A 24968-nucleotide genomic window follows, 5' to 3' on the forward strand; every position below is an offset into this window, starting at 1 on the left:
CACGAGAACATGCTTCTAATTTTGCTAAGTATAGAATAACCTTCATGACGCGTGTGGGTAGATAAATGATTTCAACCTGACTTTGCCAGAATATTCTAATTGACTTTGGGAGTACAAGGCAATAACAATAACAATTACAATAACACCAAAGTCAATCTACACAGTTCAACTAGAGAAAGAACAGAGGTTTTTAGTTTCAGGGGGGAAAGCTGGAAGGAAGTTTTCTCAAGTACACACGAGGCAGAAAGGTGGAGAGTTTCACGTGAGGAAGAGAGGTGGGGGATTTGAACTAATAAGAAGAAAGTCTTTCCAGGCAGCTGAGAGCATGGAGGGTTGAGGATAGGGAGAAATATCCACACATTCAGAAAACTGTGTGTGGGAAATCAGACTCCATCCTCTCAAGTCCACATTCATGCCTATTGATTAAGTTTACCTGATGCTTAAACCTTTAATGAGAATTGGGGATGTGGCATAGGGAAAGAGAAAGAACCTGGACTTAGGGTAATACTCTGGGTTCCCATCTCGGTTCCCCATGTGTAAAAGAGGAGCAAGAATGCTCCTTCAGCCTCCAATCCCAATTTGTGAAGACCAAATGTAATTATGAAGATCAAATGTACTTTATTCATATTAAGGCAGTTTAACTTTTTTTTAAGGTACTGGTTTGTTTCCCTTATAAAGCATTCCTCACTGCCTGAGACAAACTAGTTTCTGTGGCAACGAAGAAAGCCAGTCTAGGACTGTTTTTGCAATTACCTTGGGAAATAGGGATGGAATGGAGCAAGGCAAGGATGGAAGGGCTCAGGTTCAAAATCTCAGCTGTCTGTGGAGCCCCCTCCCCCCGCCATCTCTTTACGGTGAGAGGAGGGATGGGATACAGCTCCAGGGACTGCTGCAGGGCCGGGACCCAAAACACCAAACCTGGGACTGTCCTTGCCTGCTCCTCAGGCAAAATCTTGCTGTATTGATCCGGGGAGCATAGACTTGCGGGTGCAAGTGGACCCTGGAGACCGTATTAAGTGTTGAAAAGGCGGGGAAGAATGAGAAATAGGAAGGATTCACAAGCCTGAATTCCGGCTTCCAAGGGTGGACAAGAATGGAGAAGTAGAGTTTAAAGACGGTTTCAGGGTAATGTGAGGCTTGGATGCCCGAAGCTTCAAGAAAATACTGGTTGAGTAATCAGCCTTCTCTTGAGTTGCGAAATCTGCCCCAGTGCTTTGGAAAATCCTATGAGGGGGCTTCTAGCATCTCGGTTCTTTTTCCTGCCCCGCGACCCCCAGCCTGGCCCCAGCGCCCTCCTCCGACCGGGGCCGCACCAGCTGGAGGTCGAGGCAGGACCCAAGCGCACCGACCCCGCCTGCCTCTGACTAGTCAGGACCCGATTGCGGTCACAGTCACGGTCACGGTCACCTGATGGAGCCTGCGGGGAAGGGCGGGCGCGCCGCGGGCCAGGGTGCAGCCTCCCGGCGCTGGTGCCGAGGTGGGCACGCCTCCCGCTCTGGGCGGGGCGGCTCCGTGGCCGCGGGAGCAGCGGACGCCCCACACACTGCCGTCCTGGGGCCGGAGGGGCGGGTCGCGAGGCTCCTGGTGGCGGCTCTGTGTCCCACTGGTACGTCGGGCTGTTCTGGCGGGTGTCAGGCAGGGGCGGAGGGGAGATATGGCCCCCAGATTGGCGCCGGGGCAGCAGGTCCTCTGCTTTTCACTCGGCGGCACCCGGGACCCCGGCCGGGCGGCTCAGGTCCTGGCCGAGGAGTCTAGGGGTGCGCCCGGCCCCCGAGGACCTCGATGCCCCTCGGCCCCACTCTGACGCGAAGTCCAGGCGGAGATCAGCCCTCGGGAGAGGCAAGGGCCACTCGGAAAGGGACGAGGGCACAGCAGAGGTTCGGGCGAGCGCCCTCCCAATCTTGGAGGCTCCTGGGGTCGCCGTGGGGAGCTTGCTCTGGTTCCAGGCTGCGGGCAGTCGCGTCCCCCCGGGGCCGAGGCGGGCGGTGACCCCGGCCCTGGGCTGGGACTTCCCGGCTCCCCAAAGGCCACTCTCCCGCCAGCAGCTTCTGTGTGCCCTCCCTCTGCCTGGGCACCCTTTACTCTGAGTGGGTTGGGGAGGCGGACCACGGAAAAGCTTTCGAGGTTGCACCTGTACACCCTGCTGGGGGTGTGTCTGCGCTTGCTGGTTGCCGCGGGGACCAAACTTGTCAAGGTTGGATTTGGTCATGGGGGCTTAGAAATTGGGAAGGTTCAGGGTCCTCATTTCCTAACCCGAGCTGAGCCTCTGCTTGGGGGTGGTCCTCAAGCTTGGCCCCTCCCACCGCTCTTCAGTTCCTTCAGTCCTTAGAATATCTGAGTTATGTCCGATATGATGATACCTAATCAGTTATGTTTAGAACATAACATAGAGCATTAAGCAGAGATGACTTTTTAAAATCGGAATGCTATGACGTTCTCCTTTTCAGCTTCTTCAACTTCTGCAAATGAGAACTTGTGTTTGGAACTTAGGTGTAAGTCAGGATAGTGTTTTTTCCCGTGGGGGGTGGGCGGAGAGAGAGGGAGAGAAAGAAGGGGAGGGGGGGCAGAGAGAGGGAGAGAGAGAGGGAGAGAATTCAAATCTGAGATGATACAAATCTTGCAGAACGCCTTCTCTGCACTTCACTCATTCAGGTCTGTACCAGAAAGCATCTGGTAGGTAGGGTGCCTGACTTGAAAGTACACACCAAAAAAGGGGAACTGGCAAGCATGGTGACTATTTTAAAATGACTTATTCACTAATATTTTACATTTCTTCCTGTTTTAAGCACAGAACATTTGCATCTTTCTATTTGTTATGTCAGAATTTGACAGCATGTTTTGGAAGTTGCTAAGCTATCAGTTAATTTTTTGCATTTTTAAAAAGAATTTGGCTTGGCTGGTTAAATACCTGGTTTTGATTAACCTGACTGAGCATGGTTTATTATATATGGCATCTTGGGTGTGACCTCCTCATAGAGATCTTTTAATAAGTATAAGTTGTATTTACTTCTTCCAAATAGTAGGCTTGTTTACAAAAAAAAAAAAAATCCCTGTGATATCACTTAAAATTTCCATGACTTTTTCCTCATACTGAAAAGCCACATCTGAATTTCCGAGTGCATAGTTGGTAGGTACAAAATAGACAGGGGGATGTTAAGAATAGTATAGGAAATGGAGAAGCCAAAGAACTTATATGCATAACCCATGGACATGAACTAAGGGGGGCATTGCTGGAGGGGAGGAAGGTACTGGGCAGAGGGGAGCCAAAGGGGGGAAATTTGGGACAACTGTAATAGCATAATCAATAAGATATACTTAAAGAAAAGATAACTATGAAGTCAAGAGTGCATTGTCCAAAAAAATTCAAGTTTTCTTCTTGCAGCCTATTCCTACCAAGTTCATTTTTCATATTGCTAAAGAACATATGTTTTGGGGTACTTCTTTCAATGAGAGTCTTGGGGTAAAAATCCTGTTTTAATTTTTGAATGTCTGAAAATATCCTACCTTTGCTCTTGAATGATCATTTAAATGAGTATAGATGTCTAGGCCAGCAATTTTCAACCGGTGTGCCACAAGAATTTTTAAAACATGCAGTACCTGATTATTTATCCAGGGACATTGACCTCTTTCCCTTAGACTGCCAAATAAAAAAAAAAATGACAACAGTTAACACAGCAATAGTTGTCCGATGTGAATGAATCAAAATATATATTTGTGTGTGTGTATACATATGTATGTATATATACATATATACATATATATATATTTGATGTGCTGCAGAATGTTAGTAATTAGTGCACGTCTGCCGTGAAATGAAAAGGTTGAAAATTGCTGGTCTAGATGGACAAGTACGTTTTCTCAGCCCTTTGAAGATATTTCATCGTTTAGGGGCTAGGTGAGAAATTTCTATTTTCTTTCTTTCTTTCTTTTTTGTGCTTTGGATTCAGTATACATTTGTAATCTGACATTTTTCTTCAATTCTGAAATACTTTTAGTTATTGTATCTTTTAATATTTGGATTCACACCAGCATATATGGCAGCATGGGGGTCTGCTTTCCTACAGGAGATTTCTAGTAGGCTGGCTTCCAGCCAGGTTGAGACTCTGAGTCAGAGGGCAGAGATTTTTTAGGTCCCTGTTCACACTAGGTGAGCCTTTTTTCTGTGTATGGCTTTATGGAGAGTTCCCTTTGAGTTCTGTCTCTGCACTGGGCCTTGAGTTTCTTCTCCACTCCTGCTTCACCCGGGCATTACAGCCCTAACCCTAAAGCGAGTATCTGGTTGTGGTTTCACTGTGGGCCACAGGGTTTCACTTCCTCCCTATCCTGGATCAGCAAATGACTGCAGCATAACTCACCTCTAATACCAGGCTGTTTTCTCAGACTTCCATCCTTTCCTCGGTCTTGGATGAATAATTCCTCATTACCCTGTCTGCTTCCTGAGTTCTTCAGGCGGATGGTGTTCATACTTTGTCCAGACGCCTATCCCTCGTTTGGACATAACTCCATGCAGTCTAACCTGAGCCGTCACCCCCTTCCCCAGTGTCTTCCACAGAGGGTTTCTCTGTCCCGGTGTTGTAACATGTTGAGGAAGTAACTCTGATCTTAAGTGCCACGTTGTTTCCTGTAGTTTTAGCATCATCAATAATTATTATTGTTGAAAACTCACCATGCTGTTGGTACCATATAGTATTTATATGAAATAGCCCCAAATCTATGTTCTTATAAACTTTATATTTTAAGGTGAAAATACTAGGAAAAATAGATGTATTTGGCCTTAAATCTTAGCCAAAAACTAGTATATATTTCTTGAGCTCTGTGCTATGTATTACAAAGTGGAACAAATAAATTTGGTTGCCCAGTACAGTTATACTAAGTGGATTTTTTTTTCAAAAACTGAGTAACCAGAATGACAATAGAACAAATATAGTACCAAACAGCAATGGCCATCTCACCTTAATTCTGTTGATTTTAGAGGTAGGTCCAATACTAGCTCAATAGTCTTTATGGGTTAGTTTCCATTGTCTCCTGTTTCTACTCTCCTCATGCTTACTATCTTTTTTTCCTTTATTACCTGGTCGTTTTTTTTTTATTATGTACTGGACAGTGTGTCTGAGAAGTTGTAGAAAGACATTTGAGGCCTAGGGTGATACTCTCTTCTCCTAGAGGAACATTCCCTTTGCTCTGGCAGGCACCCATGAGCACTAGCATTCCAGAAATCAGGTTACTCCATTTTCGGAGATTAAGACGGTCTGAGCTGTCCAGGTAAGTCGAAGCTGTGCTGCAGTCTCCGTGAGGATTTGTCTTCTCTAGTTCAGCCTTAATTGTCTCATCCGGGACTGTCCCAGGCCTTAATCTTTAACTTCCTGTCCTTCCGGGCTGTCGAAAGTGCGGCGGCCTATCAGAGTATGCTTACTGTGTTCAAAGACAAGATTGAAAGTTTTGGGAGAGAATTGGAAATTATAAAAAAAATAACAAAATGGAAATGCAGAAGAACCAAATACAAATTATAAAAATGAAAATTGCAATAACCAAATAAGTGAAAAGCAGTGGAGGGATTTGACAGTAGTTAAGCACCACTGAAGAAGGAATAATTAATGAGAAAGCATCTCAGAAGAAAATATCTAGACTGAAACTTGAAAAACACTAAAATATGGAAAGAACAGAAGAGAAAGTGACCTGGAGGATACAGTTAAACCAATGCATAGATGAAAATTTATTATCTTAAATGGGTATATTAGAAATAAAGAATGGCTGAAAATTAATGAGCAAATATGTACCTCAAGAAACTAGAATCAGAAGAGTAAAATCTAGAAAAAGCAGAAGGAAGGAAACAGTATAAAAATAGAAATAAATGAAATAGAAAATTAGAGGATCTATAAAATGAGAAGTTGGTTTCTTTTAGAATGCCAGTAAAATGGTAAACCTCTTGCAAGATAATTCAAAAAAGCAGGCACAGAAAACTCATCTAAGGACTAATAGAGGGTGACTTACTGTAGGCCCTGCAGATGTTAAAATGATAAGAGGATATAAGTAACCGTGTCGATGACTTTGAAAATTAAAAAAACAAAACAAAAAAAGATAAATTTCTTGAAAAACACAATTTACCAAAACCAAAAGAAGAAAAAGAACATTTGAATAGTTGCATAGCTATTAAATAGGTCAACTTAATGTATTTCACAAAAACCAGATAAACGAGCAAACAATGGCAATGAGAACTGCAGGCTGGAGTGTGGCATTAGTGAATTCTGCCAGAGGAAAGAAAACCGACAGGCAGACTGGCTTCTGAATGGGGTGCAGACATGCTAGACAACGTATCAGTGAATAAAACCCAACGACATACAAAAAAGATAATATATCCAGACCAATTGGGGTTTATTCTAAAAATGCAGAATTGTCTTAACACTAACATTGATTCATGTAATCACCAGTGTTTATTAACAGGGTAAAGGAGGAAATTCTTGTTATTATCTCAATAGATACAGGAAGAAAAAAGAGATTTGATAAATTCAACACTCAGTAATCAAGAAAATGAAAAAAAGTATAAAGTTTGGGCCCTGGCTGGTGTGGCTTAGTGGGTTGAGTACTGGCCTGCAAACCAACGGGTCGCCAGTTCGATTCCCAGTTGGGACACATGCCTGGGTTGTGGGCCAGGTCAGGTCAGGTCCCCAGTGGGGGGCATGCTAGAGGCAACCACACATGGATATCCGTCTCTCTCTCTCCCTTCCCCTCTTTCTAAAATAAATAAACAAAATCTTTAAAAAAAAGTATAAGGATTAGAAAAAAGAAATAGGATCATTATATCTGGGTGATAGGATTGTATACCTAGAAATTTCTTAAAAATCTACAAACTGTGGAATTCCTAAATTAGTTCAGCAAGGTTGCTCAATGCAAGGTAAATATATAAAATTTAACTAAATTTATACATATGGATGTATATGTCAAATTTAAATGCATAATACCTTTTTCAAGACTCACAAGTATCAAATGCTTAGGAATATATCTCACAAAATATGCCGAAGACCTTATGCAGAAAACCATAAAATATTATTGTGATAAATTAAAGACATCTTAAATAAGTGGAAAGATATACCATGTTCAAGGATCGGGAGATTTAAGATTGTAATGATGTCAACAATTCCCAAAGTAATGTATAGATTCATGGCATTGTCAATGAAAATAAACAGGGTTTGATTTCGAAATGGATAAGCTGGCTCTGCAGTTTAGAAGAACATGCAAAGGATCCGGACTAACCAAGACTCACTTGAGGAAGATAAGGAGGAAGGACTTACTCTCCTGGATATTAAGATATATTTAATGTAGTGTGTTACCGGTACAAGGGCAGGCAGAGCTCAGAACAGAGCGCACTGAAACAGACCCACGCCCCTGGGGACCTGTGGCTGTCGGCATAGGTAATATTGTCAATTGTTTTCCCAGAAATGATCTCTTTAAAAATGGTGCTGGCTCAATTGGAAAAAAAATTAATCTTGTCTGCCTCCTCAAATATGAATTCCAGGTAGATTGTAGGCCTTAAAGTGAAGGCAGAACAGTAAAGATTTTAGGAAATAATGAATATCTTTGTGATAATGTAAGAAAGATTTTTTTAAACGGGTCATAAGAATCACTATTAAAAAAAATAGAAAATTTAAGTACATTGTTTATTAAAAGATCCCACTAAGAAAGTGAAAAGGCATACCACAGAGTGGAAGAAGATATTTTTAACACATCTGTCTTCCATTTCCAGAGTATATAAAGAGCCCCTATAACTTAATAATTGTAATAATAACAGTCCTGTGCCATATAACCTTTCAGTCAACGTGGACCACATATACGATGGTGGTCCCGTAAAGTTATAATGGAGCTGAAAAATTCCTATCACCTAGTGACATGGTAGCAGTTGTGGTGCCCGAGCGCAACACACAACTCCCGTGTGTGTGGTGATGCCGCACGCCGGCCACACTGCCGGTCCTGTAGAAGAGCGGCACACACGATTACGTGCAGTGCGTCATGTAGTGATGGTAGTGATCATAATAAACGTCCACGTGCCTGGTGTACGCATTGATATTTACTGTGCTATGCTTTTTGCTGTTGTTTTAGAGTGCACTCTTTCTGTTTATATTTAAAACGTTTGCTGTGAGGCAGCATGCTGTGTCATCCCAGCAGCAGCCTCATACTTTTCCTGTTCAGCCCCTCTCTGGATGACATCATTGTCTCTTGTGCGTGACGTAGTCTGGTGTTGTTTTGTACAGTAACATGGTGTACAGGCTTGCACCCTGGGAGCAGCAGGCTATACCATGTAGCCTGGGTGTGCAGTGGGCGTGTGTAAGTGCACCCTGTGATGTTTGCACAGTGACGGAATTGCCTGGTGATGATTATGAAATTACAGTTGAGCTAGACTATAAAATGCCGTGATTCATTGGAAAAAGCAGAGATGTATTTATATACTGCTATATATATAGATGTCAAGCTTTTTTAAAGATGAGAAGTGAAAATCCAGAATGAATATGCATGATATGACCCCAGTTATCTAAAAAAGATAGGAGGGGATGGAAAACAGAGACATCAGTGCAGCTAAAAAAAATAACCTGACTGCAACAGCAATTATATTCCCAGACCAAGTATGTATTTTCTTTAAAATGTTTTATTAATTTTTTTTTTAGACAGAGGGGAAGGGAGGGAGGAAGAGAGGGAGAGAAACATCAATGTGTGGTTGCCTCTTGCACACCCCCCACTGGGGATGTGGCCTGCAGCCCAGGCATGTGCCCTGACTGGGAATCGAATCGGCGCCCCTTTGGTTCACAGGCTGGTGCTCGATCCACTGAGCCACACCAGCCAGGGCCCAAATATGTGTTAAAGTTAGTCATCGTTTAATTTTCTGGGCCTGTAAGTTGCGTAGCCTAGACCTTTATAATCTTTCAGATTCGATGGGAACCTAGGAAGGTGGGAAATTGATTTTAACCATGAAAAGTTTTGTTCTTGGATTTAAATTTTTTAAAACATGTGTACAGTTAATTCAGTGATCAAACACAGACAGAGGAGCACAAACACACAGAATGAGAAAGCTGAACAGAGCTCAAGGAGGACTGGGCAGAGAGAAAGCATCAGCTTCACAGGTGGAAAGTGTGCTGACAGCTTTCTTTCCCCCACATTCATCCAAACCGCCCATCCAGAGGCAAGCACTGCTTTCTGTCTTAATTCTCTGCGGGAAGAGAAAGGTCTCATGGTCTGATTGTCCCTCAGCACAGCACACCACTTTGTTCTGACTGGCGTTCCCGGCATCCTTCCTGCCTGCTGGGAGTAGCTGCCAGACAGCATTGACAAAGAATGGGACCTTTTTTCTTTTGGTCAACCAGCATGTCTTCCTGGAGCTGCATTCCGTGAATAGTTGTCCAATAGGAGCTGTGGTTTGGCTCTGAGGTCTCTAACTCACAGGGGGCCGCAGGCAGGGAAGAGGCACACTTAAATATAAGAAGGCCTGGAGTGCAGGAGCAGGTGATTACAAACTGGTACAGTAAAAAGTTTAGCCCTTTTTCTTAAGCTGCATGCTTGTTCATCCTTCCATTCATTCACTTACTCATTCTTTCAACCCATGTTGATTGAGTCCTGCTCTGTACTCCCAGAGGGTATCGCACTTTTAACTCATTGCACAGTGGCAGTGTATTTCTGTTAGTGCTGCTGAATGTGTCAGGGAATTCATTCATTTGCCCTGACATTAATTAATTAATTATTAAAATTAATTCGTCTTCATTCATTCATTCCAGTTGCCTCTTGGTTATTTCCTGGTAGCTCTGTTGTGCGTGTGCGGGTGTGTGTTACACTTCACAAAACATTTCTGGAGAACGGGGATCGCAATATGCCGTCAAACACAACCACTCACTTGACCCTCTTTTATTTGTAGGTTGAATCCTGGGATGATGTCACGTGTTTTGTGGACAGTATGGGTCTTGGGGGCCGTAATCAGCCTGTTCAAGGAAGGGGCCCCTGATCAGGCTGCTTCTCTGACTTGTGATCCCACTGGTGTCTGTGACGGCCACTCCAGATTTTTAAGCTCCATCCCCTCAGGGCTCACGGCCACTGTGAAAAGCCTTGACCTGTCCGACAACATGATCACCTATGTCAGCAACAGTGACCTGCGGATGTGTGTGAACCTCAAGGCTTTGAGGCTGGGATCCAATAAAATTAACACAGTAGAGGAAGATTCCTTTTTCTTTCTGGGGAGTCTCGAACATTTGGACTTATCCTCCAATCGCTTATCTAATTTATCATCCTCCTGGTTCAAGCCCCTCACTTCTCTGAAATGTTTAAACTTACTGGGAAATCCTTATAAAACACTTGGAAAAACATCTCTTTTTTCTCATCTCACCAATTTGCGGATCCTGAGAGTAGGAAATGCTAACAACTTCATTGAAATTAGGGAAAAGGATTTTGCTGGGCTCACTTTTCTTGAGGAACTTGAGATCGATGCTTCCAGTCTCCAGAGGTATGGGCCCCGGAGTCTGAAGTCCATTCAGAACGTCAGCCATCTGGTCCTTCACATGAAGCAGCCTGTTTTCCTGCTGGAGATTTTTGTGGACCTTTTAAGTTCCTTGGAACATTTGGAACTGATAGATACTCACTTGAACACTTTCCGTTTTTCAAAAGCATCCATCAATGAAACCAAGACATTTATTAAAAGGTTTACATTTAGAAATGTGGAAATCACTGATGATAGTTTTAGTGAAGTTGTGAAACTCTTGTATTATGTTTCTGGAAAGTTAGATGTGGAGTTTGATAACTGTGTCTATAAAGGAGTTGGTGATTTTGATATAGATGTTCTGGACGCAATTAAAGGTCTAAGTAACGTAGAAACATTAACAGTACGAAGGTTGCATATTCCAGATTTTTACTTATTTTATGATCTGAGAAGTATATATGCATTTATAGGAAAAGTTAAAAGAATCACAATAGAAAATAGCAAGGTTTTTCTGGTTCCTTGTTCACTTTCGAAACATTTAAAATCATTAGAATATTTGGATCTCAATGAGAATTTACTGGTTGAAAACTTACTGAAAAACTCAGCCTGTGAGGGTGCCTGGCCCTCCCTGCAGACCTTAATTTTAAGGCAAAACCATTTGACATCATTGGAAGAAACTGGAGAAATTTTGCTTAATCTGAAAAACCTGACTAACCTTGACATCAGTAAGAACAACTTCCATCCTATATCTCAAACTTGTCGGTGGCCAGAAAAGATGAAATATTTGAACTTATCTAGTACAAGAATACACAGTTTAACTGACTGCATACCTCAGACCCTGGAAATTTTAGATGTTAGTAATAACAACCTCAATTCATTTTCTTTGACGATGCCGCAACTCAAAGAACTTTGTATTTCTGGAAATAAGTTGAAGACTCTTCCAGATGCCTCCTTCTTACCCATGTTACTAGTCATGAGAATCAGCAGAAATACGATAAATACTTTCTCCAAGGAACAACTGGATTCTTTTCAAAACCTGAAGACTTTGGAAGCTGGCAGCAACAATTTCATTTGCTCCTGTGAATTCTTGTCTTTCACTCGGGAGCAGCAGGCACTGGTCCAGATCCTCACCGACTGGCCCGAAAATTACCTGTGCGATTCTCCGTCCCATGTGCGGGGCCAGCGGGTTCAGGACACCCGTCTCTCGGTTTCTGAGTGCCACAGGGTGGCTCTGGTGTCTGCTGTGTGCTGTGTCCTTTTCCTGTTGATTCTACTCACAGGGGCCCTGTGCCACCACCTCCATGGACTGTGGTATATGAAGATGATGTGGGCCTGGCTCCAGGCCAAGAGGAAGCCCAGGAGAGCTCCCCAGAGGGATGTCTGTTACGACGCCTTTGTGTCTTACAGTGAACAGGATTCCCACTGGGTGGAGAACCTGATGGTGCAGCAGCTGGAGCACTTCAACCCTCCCTTTAAGTTGTGTCTTCATAAGAGGGACTTTATTCCCGGCAAATGGATTATTGACAACATCATCGACTCCATCGAAAAGAGCCACAAAACCATCTTTGTGCTTTCCGAAAACTTTGTAAAGAGTGAGTGGTGCAAGTACGAACTGGACTTCTCCCATTTCCGTCTCTTCGATGAGAACAACGATGCCGCCATTCTCGTTCTGCTGGAGCCCATTGAGAAGAAGGCCATTCCCCAGCGTTTCTGTAAGCTGCGGAAGATAATGAACACCAAGACCTACCTGGAGTGGCCCCTGGATGAGACTCAGCAGGAAGGGTTTTGGTTAAATTTGAGAGCGGCCATCAAGTCCTAGGTTCCTTTGTGAAAGGCCAGTCTTGGTCTGGGGGTGGTCTTTCTATCACTAGTTATAACTAAGTCCATTCTGACACAAGTATATGTAAGCCGTGTGAGGTCTTGCTTACTAAAGATACCAAAACTGTTCAATTTTTATCTAGAGTGCTGTTTTATACCAAGTGCTACCATACTGGAAAAAACGTGGTTTTGGTTTCTCTCTATCCTAGGAGACAATCATGGTCTAAGGCCATGTTTGACATCTGACTTATCTGTAGCAAATGGTTTCGTTGTTTAGGGAACGCACAGATGAACAGAAGATTTCAAGTGCACGTGCAGTCGTCTCGCCTCCAGCAGACTCATCCGTGTGTGTTGAGGGCGTCTGCCGTCCCCCCTGGCTGTCTCCTCTCTGTGGGGTGCTCTTGTGACTGAAAGGGCAAAGTGCTTGGGTCACTCAGCCCCAGTATTGCTGTTCCTAGAAAAAAGTGTTGTGCGTCCCCATCGAACTTCACGGGATAACAAAAAGCCTAAAAAAGGGTGTGTTTTCCCGTGAACTGGGCCTAGCCGTAATTGCTTGAGAGAGTAACCAACACAACATACAGTAAATTCTGTTTTTCAATGAAAATCAAACTAATAAAGTAAATAAAACACCCAGTTCAGAAGAGTTTGAAAGAAACCTTCCATATTCCTGACTCATTTTCCTCCAACCCTTAACTCTGGTGCGAAGGTCTAATCGCTGGCTAATTTACTCAGGCTCTCAGTCCCTGCATTGTGATGCTTTCTTCTTTGAAAAGTCTTGACTCTGATTCTAAAAAGGCCTTCCTCTTTTTTTTTTCTTCTGAAAAATAGTCCCCATGAGCTAAATAAATTTTTAAACAAGTATAAACCTAGAGATTCCTCACAAGTACAAAAAAATTTGATATACCCTGATTTAACAGATAGACAATACTTCCATATGTTAATTTTTCTAATCTCGATCTAATAATACATTAAATTTAATTCAGTTAGTGCTATTTACTGACTTGGTGCAATTTTCTTCTTAAGGTGAGGACCACATGTCAAATGAAGTGAACTTCCTCTGACCCTGCTCAGTTCTCAGCGGGAACTGGGTTTGTGTGGTTCATTGCGCCCCAGAGTCAAGAAAGTCCTGGGTTAGTGGATATATACCTTTGGGCAAGTTAGTTCACCTGACTCAGAATATTTTCCTGTCCTGGAAACAGGGACAACGTTATTGAGATCATGCGGTATGATGCAGGTATTAATGTACAGTATGTAACTACACCACTGAACACATGCCCCTTGGCCAAATGTTCTCTTTGCGGGGGGGGGGTGCGGAGGACAAGCCTATGGGAACGGGAACCACAGGGTGCTTGCCTGGGGGGAGAGGGTACCTGTGGTAGCAGTTCCTCTTTTCCAAGAAGTAATTCATCTCTTTTTGTGTTATTATTTGCCAATGGATATTTTTCTGTAATGGGTACTGGTGGGGGTATAAGGGATCCTGTTGTTTGCAGAAAAATATCCCAAAGAAGTAAGTTCATGAAGTGTTTAATAGGCTTTAGTCCTTGGGACACTCATAATGTTTCTCCTCACTCATACAAACTCCTGGGGGAGTGTGAGGGAGGAGACGGTAGCCAGCCTAAGGAAAAAAAATGGCAAAGTTCAGGAGGGGGAAACTGGAAAGCATGCCACAGAAGCCAAGCACAAAAATGGACTTCTTGCTTTATTTCTCTATTTTCTACACTAAGGCCAATGCTAATTATCGCGAGAACTAGACACATTTAGCATGGACTTGATCTTTTAGATTGAATTGCAATAATTTACACAGCAATAGAAATAACTTCATAGTTAATTGATAGATTCAAAGTAATATTTTTTAAATGATCTTTATGTTTTGCACTGCAAATGTTAAACATGTTCACTGTAGAAATTTTGTAAAGGAGATAAGATTATATAAAAGAAAGTAAGAATCAGCTCTTACCCTTTCACCTTTAGAAAACCACTGATAACTGTACAGTGTGTAGGTCTCCAATATTTTATATATATATTACTTCAAAAAGCTGATTCAATTTTAAATATTTAAACTGCATAAAAATAGCATCTTTATTTTTTTTCTGAGATTGTTTAGCTATTATTATCTAACATATTTCTCAACTCCGAGGGTTGTTCAGAATCCCAGCAAATTCATACTGGCTTACTTGCCTGGGGTTGGTTCTAAAGGGTCTGAAAGCACCCTGGCCAGGTAACTCAGTTGGTTAGAGCATCGCCCCATATACACCAAGGTTGCAGGTTCAATCCCTGGTCAGGGCACATGTAAGAATCAACCAGTAAGTGCATGGATGGGTAGAACAACAGGTCAATGTTTTGCTCTCTCTGCCTCCCTCCCTCTTTCTCTCTGCAATTAATAAAGTAAAAAAAAATTAAAAGAAAAATGTCTGATAGCTACACTTTTAAAAGTAAGACAAAAATAAAATAAATAGGTTCTGTTGTAAAACCAACCCTGTACAGCTGTCCACTGATGATAAGTGGCAAACACACCCGAGATCAATTTGAGGGCTCTTTCTTTTCCAGAAGAAAAACTAACTCTTAGTGTTAATCCAGCTGTGAGCTCTTTTATTTGTCAATAGACCATAAGATCAAGAATCTTGTTTTATCTCCTTAACCCTTGCACATGCCTGGTATGTAATAACTATTGAATTGTTGAAAGATTTGCTGAGTAGAGCCCTGGCTGGTGTGGCTCAGTGGATTGAGTGCCGGCCTGCGAACCAAAGGGTCATTGGTTCAATTCCCAGTCAGGGCACATGCCTGGGTTGTGGGCCAGGTTCCCAGTACATGTCGTGTGAGAGGCAACCACACATTGATGTTTCTCTCCTTCTCTTTCTCTCTTTTCCCCTCTCTCTAAAAATAAATATATCTTAAAAAATGTTTGCTGAGTAGAGAAATAAATCAGTTAAGTCTCCAAGTAATCTGAATGGTGAACCAATCATGACACTGAAGGACTGGGCAGCTTCAAGAAGGAAAAGTACCAACTGGTAGAAGAAATCTTAGTGTGAGTTTTCTTCATTAAGACTATAATGGAACTTGGAAAAGCATTACATTGACAGTGGGTGAGTTTTCTTCTTCTACTTCATGTGAATGTAATACCTTTAAATACTACAGAGTAGATGCCTGGTGCTGGCTTTTTAACAAACGGCCAGTACTTTAAACCAAATCGATTTGGAGAATTCTGGCCCATCATTTGTGGGTTAATTCTTTCTGAGTGGTCTTTCCTATTCTGTTAATTTTGTTCCCTCCTGCAAAGGGACTATTTTTAGTATTCAGTAAATATTTATTGAGTGCCTACTATATACCAGCTACTGTTCCAAGTGCTGGAGATACAATAGGAGGAAAAAACCAGATAAAATTCTCTGCCTTAATGGAGGGAAAGACAAACAATAAATAATAAATAAATCTATGATAGGATCACAGGTGTTGAGAAGTGCTATGGAGAAAATGAAAGCAGAGGACAGCCGTGGAGGGATCGAGTGTGAGAGTATGTGTGTGCAGAGTGGCACTGAAGAAGAGAGTGATTCTCTCCCCTTCGGTGCAGCCCCTGGACAGGTCAGGCGCATTCAGTGGTCCAGGAAACCAGGCATTGCTCTGGCCCATTGAGTGGACTGTGACACTTACTGCTACAGGAGTAGTCCTGTCTCTACGGGAGGGCTTTGTGGTGCCAAAGTGGCCACGTGGTCATAAGCACAAAGCATAGAAAAGGCCAGATTCTTAAACCACAGATGACTTCACACCTCTGCTGACTTCTCTAAAGATGCTGAACTGACCAGAAAGTATTAGTTATCACTAAATGTTCTCTGTGAGAAGTACTTTGCAAACCTCTGAAACGCTTTACAGATGACATCAACATCCCCCAAATTAGAGACAAGGTGTCCATGGAGGTTTGTAGTAAATGTGTCTCATGCATGGATTAGAAAACACTTGTAATGGGAAAGATGCAAAGCATGCTTCATTTGTTTATTCTGTTCAGTTGTTTAAATTCTTTCCACATAGACAAACTGCCTTATGTAGATCACCAAATTTTATTCAATTCTCTGAATTCTTGGAATCATCTCTACATAAAAAAAAAAAAAAGAGTGTCAATGGTTAATGTGGGATCAAGGACTTCTCAAAACATTTCAACATCCAATCCATTGCTTCTGGGGTAGGTCTGCTGTATTATCCAGCCCCAGTGAATAGTTAATGCCTTGAACTATTCCTATCACCATGGGTTGCCAGGCCACCAAATAACGAAGCCAATCCAGGATTTGTCCGTACAAAATGTGCGTGCGCTCCCAGCTAAGTCTCAGTTAAGGAGGTTGTCCTAGGTATGGCCACGTGGCAGAATTATTTGTACATATCTTTTGCAAATATAATAAGCGATGTCATGAGTGGGCATTTCCTTTCTTGTTAATTTTCCTTTCTTGTTAAAAGCCCCTTTACATGATTTTTATAGCATTTGGCTATCATAGTTATTAATACTGCACCTAATTTTTAAAAATAAAAGTTTATATTGAAATTCCAAACTATAAAACAGTAATAAGAGGCAAAGGTCATATACTAAAAGAAAGAGGAAGAGGGGAATGACTACATTGGAAAGCCAAGGATAAGGGAGCTGCTATAACTGAGCAAAGTAACTCTGGGCTTCTCTGCAGTCAGCTCATCAGAGGAAACTCGTGGTATATTGAAAAGGAAAGCATGTGTTCACAGGTAAGATGTGCCTTTTCCTGGCATCTTTGATAAATTGTGCAAAGGGGACTTAAATCATAGTATCTCTGACAGCAATGTTACATGCGTAAAGGCATTTTTCACATGTAGCTGTTTCTTCTATTGAGTCTCAGAAAGAACACATGTAATATTCAAAAGCTTACTCTCTCAAGACTATATTAAGAAACCAATTGTTCTTTGCTATTTAAATGATCATTAAAGGTGACATTTATGATCACATTATGACCAATTTTGTAATGAAGATTTATGTACTGTGGTTTTATAAGTTATTCACCAAAAACAGTTCTGGGCGCTATCTCCTCATAAGAAAATGGAAATTCAGGGGGAGCAGATGACCGGGAAGGAGGAAGGAACACTGCATACCTTTGGCCTTGGTGGTGCTGAGTTGCTGGGGCTCCCTGGGAAAGGCTGGGCCTGTGGGTGGAGCTGGTGGCCGCAGACTGGATTCCCTAGCTCTGGCCTGGCTCTGAGACCCAAAGACCCATCAATGTGCCTCCTCTGCTCCAGACTTAAAAGTCTTTCTTTGATTTGTAAACCTCAGAGATGGGGGGAGTGGGTAATGCTGCCAATAGGCATTGTAAAAACTGTTCATTTAGTATTGGTGAGGAGCAGGGAACAGGGAGGTGTCTGCTTTAGCACCTGCTTTTAAAAAGTCTGCTTTTATAATTTAGTGACTGATACTGGGAGAGTATAGAAAGACTGTCTCTTATGAGAAGAGAGGGCACTTGGCAGGTTGATGCCAACCTCCCAACGCCCTTCTGTTTAAAGGGGGATGTATTTTAGTCCCATTTACCACCCGCACCCTGGAAGAGATATATGTACTGTGGACTAGAGCCAGTGGGCTGAGGACTAAGTCTTTGCAGTGAGCTCTGAATGGGGTCATTACCTTCCTTAGTGAGATTTGGGTTTATTCAGATAGGGATCCTGGGGTCTATAAAAATCCTAGTTGCTGCCATAAGCTGACCAAGCCTGTACGGTCCTTGCTTCCTTTCAATATTATCATCACTACACTTTAGCCTAAGAAAAGATGAGGGCATGGCAAGGAATTTAAAAAGCCAAAATCTAGGGGGAAAAGCTTTACTGGTTATTGGAAATAATAAAATCTGGTACACCTTACAGATACCTTTCTATACTTTAGTTCACATTTGGGGCTTTCAAAATTTGAATTCCAAGCTATTTATCTGCCCACCCACCCAACCCATTCACCTATTACTTGTCATTCATCTATCTGCATATCTATCTATCTATCTAACTATCATCATCTAATCCTTCCATATATTTACTTATCTTTTGCAACGTCCCACCACAGTTCCACCGAAGTCCGTACAGTGGCACATACGGAGTATAAGGAGTAGAATGTCTCTTTTTGGTACGTAAGTTCCTAACCAGAACAGTAATAGACACAGGGGAGAAAAGAAAGAAGCCCGTGAGTTGTTCGGATGAAACAGGCCATCAGGGAGACAAGCCAGTCTGCTCTGACTACAGTGAAGATAATCAAAGTTTATACTGAAGAATGCTTCACCAGAAACAATTAAGATGACATTTTATAACTTTTTTTTTTAAAGGATACGGGTTACTGATCATCCTCTTCAAATCAACCTTCTCTTTGCAGTAAGGGCAAGTCTGCTTTTTACCAACAACACACCAGCCTCGGATGCAGAATTCATGAAAGCTTCAGCACCTTGTTAGGGAACCTTCTGGATATGAAAGGCAAGGTTGGCTTCATGAGGACACCATGGAAATGACCCCATCTGTAGGGTGGAGTAGAGGAGGGTGAGGATGGCTGTCAGTCACGACTCGATTGTGAGCATCACTGTTTTAGGGAGATTCTGGAGGACAGTGGACCCTCCCACCCCTGCCAAGGACTGTGAGCTTGGGGCCAGAGCTGCAGTAGCTTTAAGAGCCTGAGAAGTTTACCGAGCTTCTTGGCCTCACTTGTTCTTCTCACCTCATTTGATCCTCACAAGAATTAAATTAGATAAAGAATGTGAAAGTGCTTTTTTACAGTAATATCTAATGTAAATGCATCATTTGATTTCCCTGCCTTGCTTACTGTGCATTTCTCATGCATTTCCCACGGCATTTCTCTTTCTACTTCTGTGCATTACTCATTATCCACTATGTAATCACACTTGCCTTAGGCACTTAGATGAATTTACATTATTTGTGCTCATGAACTTACAAATATTTCTATTAGCTTCTTATGTTTTTTTCTCAGCTTTTTTTTTTTATTACTGATAGGGAGCCAGTCATGTTTAATAGACTATAAACCCAGGCATTTACAAATTCATCTGTATACATCTCTTTATCCAGAAAGCCCGACCCCTCGCCTCCAAGGTTGAGAGTAAACTCTATGTTTCCCAAAGCACAAGGGACTTACTCTTATTACAGCACGTACCACATTGTATTGTGACTTTCTGCGCACTATGTGTCTCTCCTAGACCACGTGCTATGTCTCATTCCTCTCTGTCCTTAGCACCTTAGGCAGTGCCTAAATGCCTGTGCATTGAATGAATATTTGAATGAATTACTCAAAGCCAATTACTTTTGCGAATATATTTTCCCAGGTTTCACAGCATTGCAGACTTGGGCAAAATGATTATAATGGATCAACCCTATTCATTTATTAATTTCTACAGCCACTGACCCCAGTGCAGCTCTGTGGACCAAGATCTCATGATGTTCTGACTGGCCTGCCATACACCCGCAGGAACGGCAATGACGCAGAAGGCCCCGCGCTCCCTAACAAAGGGAGGACTGTGGAGGTGTAGACAAGTCAAGGCCACATGAATAATTCCTCAGTATCAGAGAAGTGTTCAACAAAGAGCTTCCACTATTTTATGTTCTTAGTATTGGGGTTCCTTTGGCAATATGCTTAGGTCAACATAAAGTATTGTATGGTAACAAAGATTTTGAACCAAAACTCATTTGGCCCTTCATTCAAGAGGGCTGGAGCCAGCATCAAAGCATCCACCTCCTCTTTAATATTCTCTTTCATCTTCAGAACCTCCGTGCTGATTTGCTACAGAGCCGTCCTCAGATCTCTGCCCCTGCCTTGTTAATATGACTCACGTTGGCCTGCTTCTTGCTAATGTGACTCATGCTAAAATTGGCCATTAGTAGTACTCCCTGCGAAGCAAATTTAAAGATAACTACATTTTTGGATTACACAGGCACACATGTACAACAGTCCCTAAGGGCTTTTAAAGGTGGAGAGAGGAGATATTTCCACTCGCAAAAGGCAACAGGGGCTCTGTTCCAACATTGAAAAGTAAATCATATTTAAAACTAGGGCCAGGCTTGGAAAATTTCTACTAAGAATGATATTTTTGGGGGAAGGGTATCACACTTCCCCCAAAATGGTGAAAAACCAACATAGATTTCCATATGGGATATTGTTGTTTCTTGCCTTAACATGTAAAGGCTAAAACGTTGGAGTAAAGGTTCCTATTATATTTCAAATGCATTTGGACCAGTCTTTTACTGTTGGGATTGAGTAAGTGCAGTCTGTCTGGATTAAACAGAATTGAGTCGTAAGCTCTGCCCATCTAGGCTACTACTGACTGAGACAGGTGGTTTCGAGGCAAGAGACAGATAGTTTAAGCACCTTATAATGCCAGAGCTTTGCCCTGAGTGTATAGTAATATTGTAAAATGGGTAATGCACTATAAAATATTGTATATTTAGGAAAGAATGGTTGGCCAGCCCAAACCCAGCTTTGGTATCCAGAGAGACATGCTGCCTCACTGGGGCTCTCGATCCCAGCGTCGTTCCCCATACTGAGGTTCTCCTCCATGGTTACTGAGGTCCCCAGAGAGTGCTGGTTCCCAGGCCCTGTTTGCCTGGTCCCTAGCACCTGAAGATCCTTCAGTCAGTAGGTGGCTATTCAGAGCAGAATTCACTGACGGAGGAGCTAAATGGTTTAAGGAGTAGGTGCTCACATTTTGGTCCCTCCTTTTGTAATGTGGGGTGCCCCGCTGCCTGTGGCATTATCCTGTCTGCCCCCATTACACCTGATGACACAAGCAGGTTCCCAGGGGTATCTGAAGGCAAAACACACTTTGTTGTTCTTGGTCCTGGGAGACTCAGGCATGGGGCTCTCCCTGGCCAGTTCTGAGCTCCTCCCGGCCCCTGAAATGTCACTCTTTTCTCACCCCCAATCCCCTTCTCTCCCTGGTCCTTCTTGGCTGTCTGTTCACTTGTGGCTTCGCCAACTTTCCCACCCAGCATCCTATACAGATGCTGCAGCCTTCCTGTCCCTGTGGCATTAAGATTCCCCTTTTACAAAGGACATTGCTGGAGGAGGAGGTTCACCTTAAATTAGCTGTTCATATTCAGCAGGGATGATCAGGAGGTCTCAGAAAGAAAGATGGGCAGCAGCAAAAGGCCTGGGAACCAAGCCAGGCAGAGGAGAGGGGGAGAGGAAGAGGAGAGGCAGAAGGGAAGGTGATGAGACAATCTTCCCTAATTTGCCACCGTCTGTACTCCACACAGGTTACTTGAAATCTGCCTCCTGACACTGCTTCCTAAAGACCAAAAGGTTTCCCGTGAAAAGGATACACGTGATTGCAGGAGAGCTGGTAGGTGTCTTCAATGAGCCCTTCTTCATCGAGCTCCACGATGGTCTTCTGTCCACAGACCGCGCAGATGCTGTCGGCCAAGCTCCGCGTGGGCATCCCACTGACGCTGTAGAACTGTTGGGGGAAATGCACAGAGCCGCGCGGAAGAGGAGAGCACAGGCCCTTCTCCAAACACAGGGAAGACACTGCCAGGCTGCAGGGCATGGGGGTCCTTACTGCCTCTTTGTTGGTTTAGAACTGGAAACACTTTTTCCCATAGGAACAATGCTGCAGTGGGGGTGAGATTTCCAGGCAAAAACCTACAGAACCCCAAATGGACCCAAAATACATTGTTAAATATAACCTCAAATATAATCTCCCAGCCAAGCAATCCTTCAAGAGGAACAGTTTTTATCCAGGGATATAGCTCAGAACCGCCCAGGAAGCTTTCCAGGCTTACCCAGCCAGAGACTGGCCCTGCTCTTTAATCTCCTGGAGATTCTGATTCACGGCTCTGGAGTAAACGCAGGCATCTACATGTTTTCAATTCCCATGTGATCGGAGTGCACGCACACACACACGTGCTGTCAATTCAAGTCGCTGGCGGCTGTGCCAAAGGCTGGAGCCAGGGCGTTTATACGCAGGGGTCCGGCACAGATAACGTCCCTTGTTTATTACAGAATCTTTTATTACAAAATCATAAGCATGTAACTCTGTAACGTGACACTATCACACTCAAGCACACCATATGACATTTCAGGTGAAATGTTCAAATTAAAACTATAAATTACGACACCATTATTATTGCCTTACTTCTGCTGGACCTTGTATTTAGTAGTAAAAGTGAAGGTGACAGAGGACAGGTTGGGATCAGGTGAGACATCTCCAGAAAGTTGGTGCTAAAAGATTTGAGTGTCTTGCCAGGTTAAATCTCCTCTTCCTGGCCCACCAGAGAGGGGACGTACAACTTTCTCTTCCTCTCTTGTCCATAAACAAGCACAAGAGGCCCTGGGGATTTTTTAAGGAGTGTGGTTTCTGATTTTTGTTGGAGGACCTGGGATTGAAAATGCTCCCTCCTTCGTTGACCTTCCACCTTATAAGAAAGGCAACTAGCTGGCCCAGAGATGACACATGGCAGAGGAATTCCAATAAATGTATTGCTCCAGCCTTTCACTACAGAAGTTGTATTCCAGGCTCTAGGAAAAGGGGAAGACAGAGCCTGGGGAGATGGGGAAGGGCAGATGGTGTGGGGATGAAGTCAAGGGAATGTCCGCTGATTCCTGCCCCATAGATGGAGAGAGAGAGAAGGGCAGTCCAGAAGTTCACTCTCGCCACTCACACTAGATTCTCCACTCCAGATCTGGCTGTGAACCAAGATGCTGACGGAGCACTCAGCTACAGGATTCCTGAGACCACCAGCCACCCCTGAGGCTCTGGTTTGCATCTAAGAGATGTACTTGCATCAGCCACAGGTAAGTGCCCCAAGTGTCTCACTCTGAACTCCACCAAACCAGAAAGTGTGCCCGCTCTGAGTTTTGTTTTTTAAAGAGTTAAAAAAGCTACTAGGAATTTTTTTTAATTGCAGAGAACAATATACAGTCAGAATGTATTTAGCACACTTTTTATATCTTCTGTTTCTTCAAATGCTACATAACAATAACTGATCTTTATGATGAGAGGTACCCTGAGGCACTGGTTGACTTTAAAGTGTTTCAGATGCATCAAATATGACTTTTATTTTTGTTAGGCAGAGACAAAGGGTTTTGTTATTGTTGAAGTTTTGCTAATTCTTTAAATGTTGGCGATTGGAGTAAGCTAGATATGGTTTCTTCCAAACAATTAGTGTCTTTTATTTTAAAAGATGCCTTATTACCTAACCACTTTATATCAATAAGAAATGCATTTTCTAATTAATTAGCAAAGACTTGTTTTTGGTGTGAGGAGACTTGAAGGAACAATTGGGCTGAGAGAACCAGGAAAGATTTATCGGTTTCTGAAAATGGATGTAAATATGGTGTAAGAGGAGACCATTTCTCCACGTACAATGCGTGGTTACAACAAATAAAAGCAATGCTTACCCCTATAGTAGCAGCCATGTATTCCGAGCAGATCTCTGCGAAATCTCTTCCCATTATGCCGTAGTAGAAGCCATAGAACAGAGACACAATGCCGAAATCCATGGAATCTCTAGCCTTGACTCTGTTGGGAACAACAGGGCAAGGAGATAAGAATGTGGCATTTGGGGGGCAGGGGAGGGTTGCAGCTAGGAGAATATTTCTTGCTACAATATCTAATGGAAACCTGAAGGTATTTTGTCACTAATTTGTGTAGTTTTCCTTTCTGTTAATGAAAACATTTTAAATTCTCTAAATTTCCCTTAAATTTCACCACTCAGTGCTAAGTGGACAAAGTAATTCTTAAGTGAGTCTTCAAATGCTTCTTAGGACTGCAGTCCTTAGACAAGCTGATTCTAACCAATGGCTGTCAAGCTGGGCTGAGCATAGGAAATGTAAGAATCCACATCCTCTGGCTATACCCAAGGCCAATTACATCAAACTCTCTGGGGATGGGGCCCGTGCAGCAGCATTTTTGGAAGCTCTCTAGACCCCAGGCATCCCAGAGGGCAGGTAGCATTCCAAGCCTCTTTAAAGGAGCACAGTTCTCAGCCCAAATATAGATTGTAATGACCTGGGGAGATTTACAACTGTGCTGATATGAGAGCCCACCTTCCAGGACTCTAGTTTAAGTGGTCTGGCGTGGGGTCTGCACAGCAGTGCTTTTTAGGAGCTATTCAGGTGACCACCGCTAGGGTTGAGAGTCCCTGCTTCAGACTTCAGATTTTACAGAATGATTTCAAATACTTTATCTCACCCCAAAATATTTGTGGTAGACATAAGAATCAACCTCACATTTTGAGGCCTTTTGCTATGATGCCATAGTTGTCATGTATTAGTCAAAAAATTGTTTTGCAAGTTGGATTATAGTTCAAATACAATAGGATTCTTTAGTACAGTGCCCTCTTTTTTCTCTTTTCTAAAAAACTGCTGACACTATTACAGATGCCCATCCAAAGATCTCAAAAAGTGAGTAATTAGCTTCTAATTTAGTTTCAAATCTTAATCATTGCATATTTGGCTTGTTCTATCTTTCAATAGTCTCAAATACTAGCAGTGGGCCTGGGTGCATCTGACTGAATCGGAAAGGGAGAAGAGAGTGGAGAGGAGTTGGGTCATCTGTCTCTGGAAACTTCTTCTAGGGGTTTTGGGGCTCTGTTAACTTGAGAAGGAAACGTAAAGGGAGAGAGCTCTGTAGATTTAGAGGGTACCAATCTTTTGGTGATGCGAACTGGGAATTCCAACACAGGTGGCAGCTTCATCCTTTCGAGGTTTACCTGGGTGTATCTGAGA

The 24968-nt window shown here is 42.8% G+C and overlaps 2 protein-coding genes and 1 long non-coding RNA gene across 3 annotated transcripts in view; 2 read left to right on the top strand and 1 right to left on the bottom strand.

The window, feature by feature from the left end:
- Positions 1 to 1112: 1112 nt before the first annotated feature.
- Positions 1113 to 13547, top strand: TLR2 (toll like receptor 2). Its single transcript, XM_024569173.4, has 2 exons — positions 1113 to 1606; positions 9896 to 13547. The coding sequence occupies exon 2, from the start codon at positions 9909 to 9911 to the stop codon at positions 12267 to 12269; it is 2361 nt and encodes a 786-aa protein (XP_024424941.3). The 5' UTR covers positions 1113 to 1606; positions 9896 to 9908; the 3' UTR covers positions 12270 to 13547.
- Positions 13548 to 13579: 32 nt separating this feature from the next.
- Positions 13580 to 24968, top strand: part of LOC123480594 (uncharacterized) — a 67593-nt gene continuing 56204 nt past the window's right edge. The window contains exons 1-4 of the long non-coding RNA XR_011650349.1: positions 13580 to 15351; positions 18615 to 18717; positions 21497 to 21582; positions 22920 to 23033. This is a non-coding gene — a long non-coding RNA (uncharacterized lncRNA). The remainder of the gene's footprint in view (positions 15352 to 18614; positions 18718 to 21496; positions 21583 to 22919; positions 23034 to 24968) is intronic.
- Positions 15358 to 24968, bottom strand: part of RNF175 (ring finger protein 175) — a 32072-nt gene continuing 22461 nt past the window's right edge. The window contains 4 exon segments of the mRNA XM_024569297.3: positions 15358 to 16573; positions 18573 to 18674; positions 21563 to 21696; positions 23640 to 23760. Of these exon segments, the coding sequence (XP_024425065.3) occupies positions 16414 to 16573; positions 18573 to 18674; positions 21563 to 21696; positions 23640 to 23760 (517 nt within the window). The 3' untranslated portion in view covers positions 15358 to 16413.

The sequence above is a fragment of the Desmodus rotundus genome, chromosome 9 (assembly GCF_022682495.2).
Source record: "Desmodus rotundus isolate HL8 chromosome 9, HLdesRot8A.1, whole genome shotgun sequence".
Lineage (NCBI taxonomy): Eukaryota > Metazoa > Chordata > Mammalia > Chiroptera > Phyllostomidae > Desmodus > Desmodus rotundus.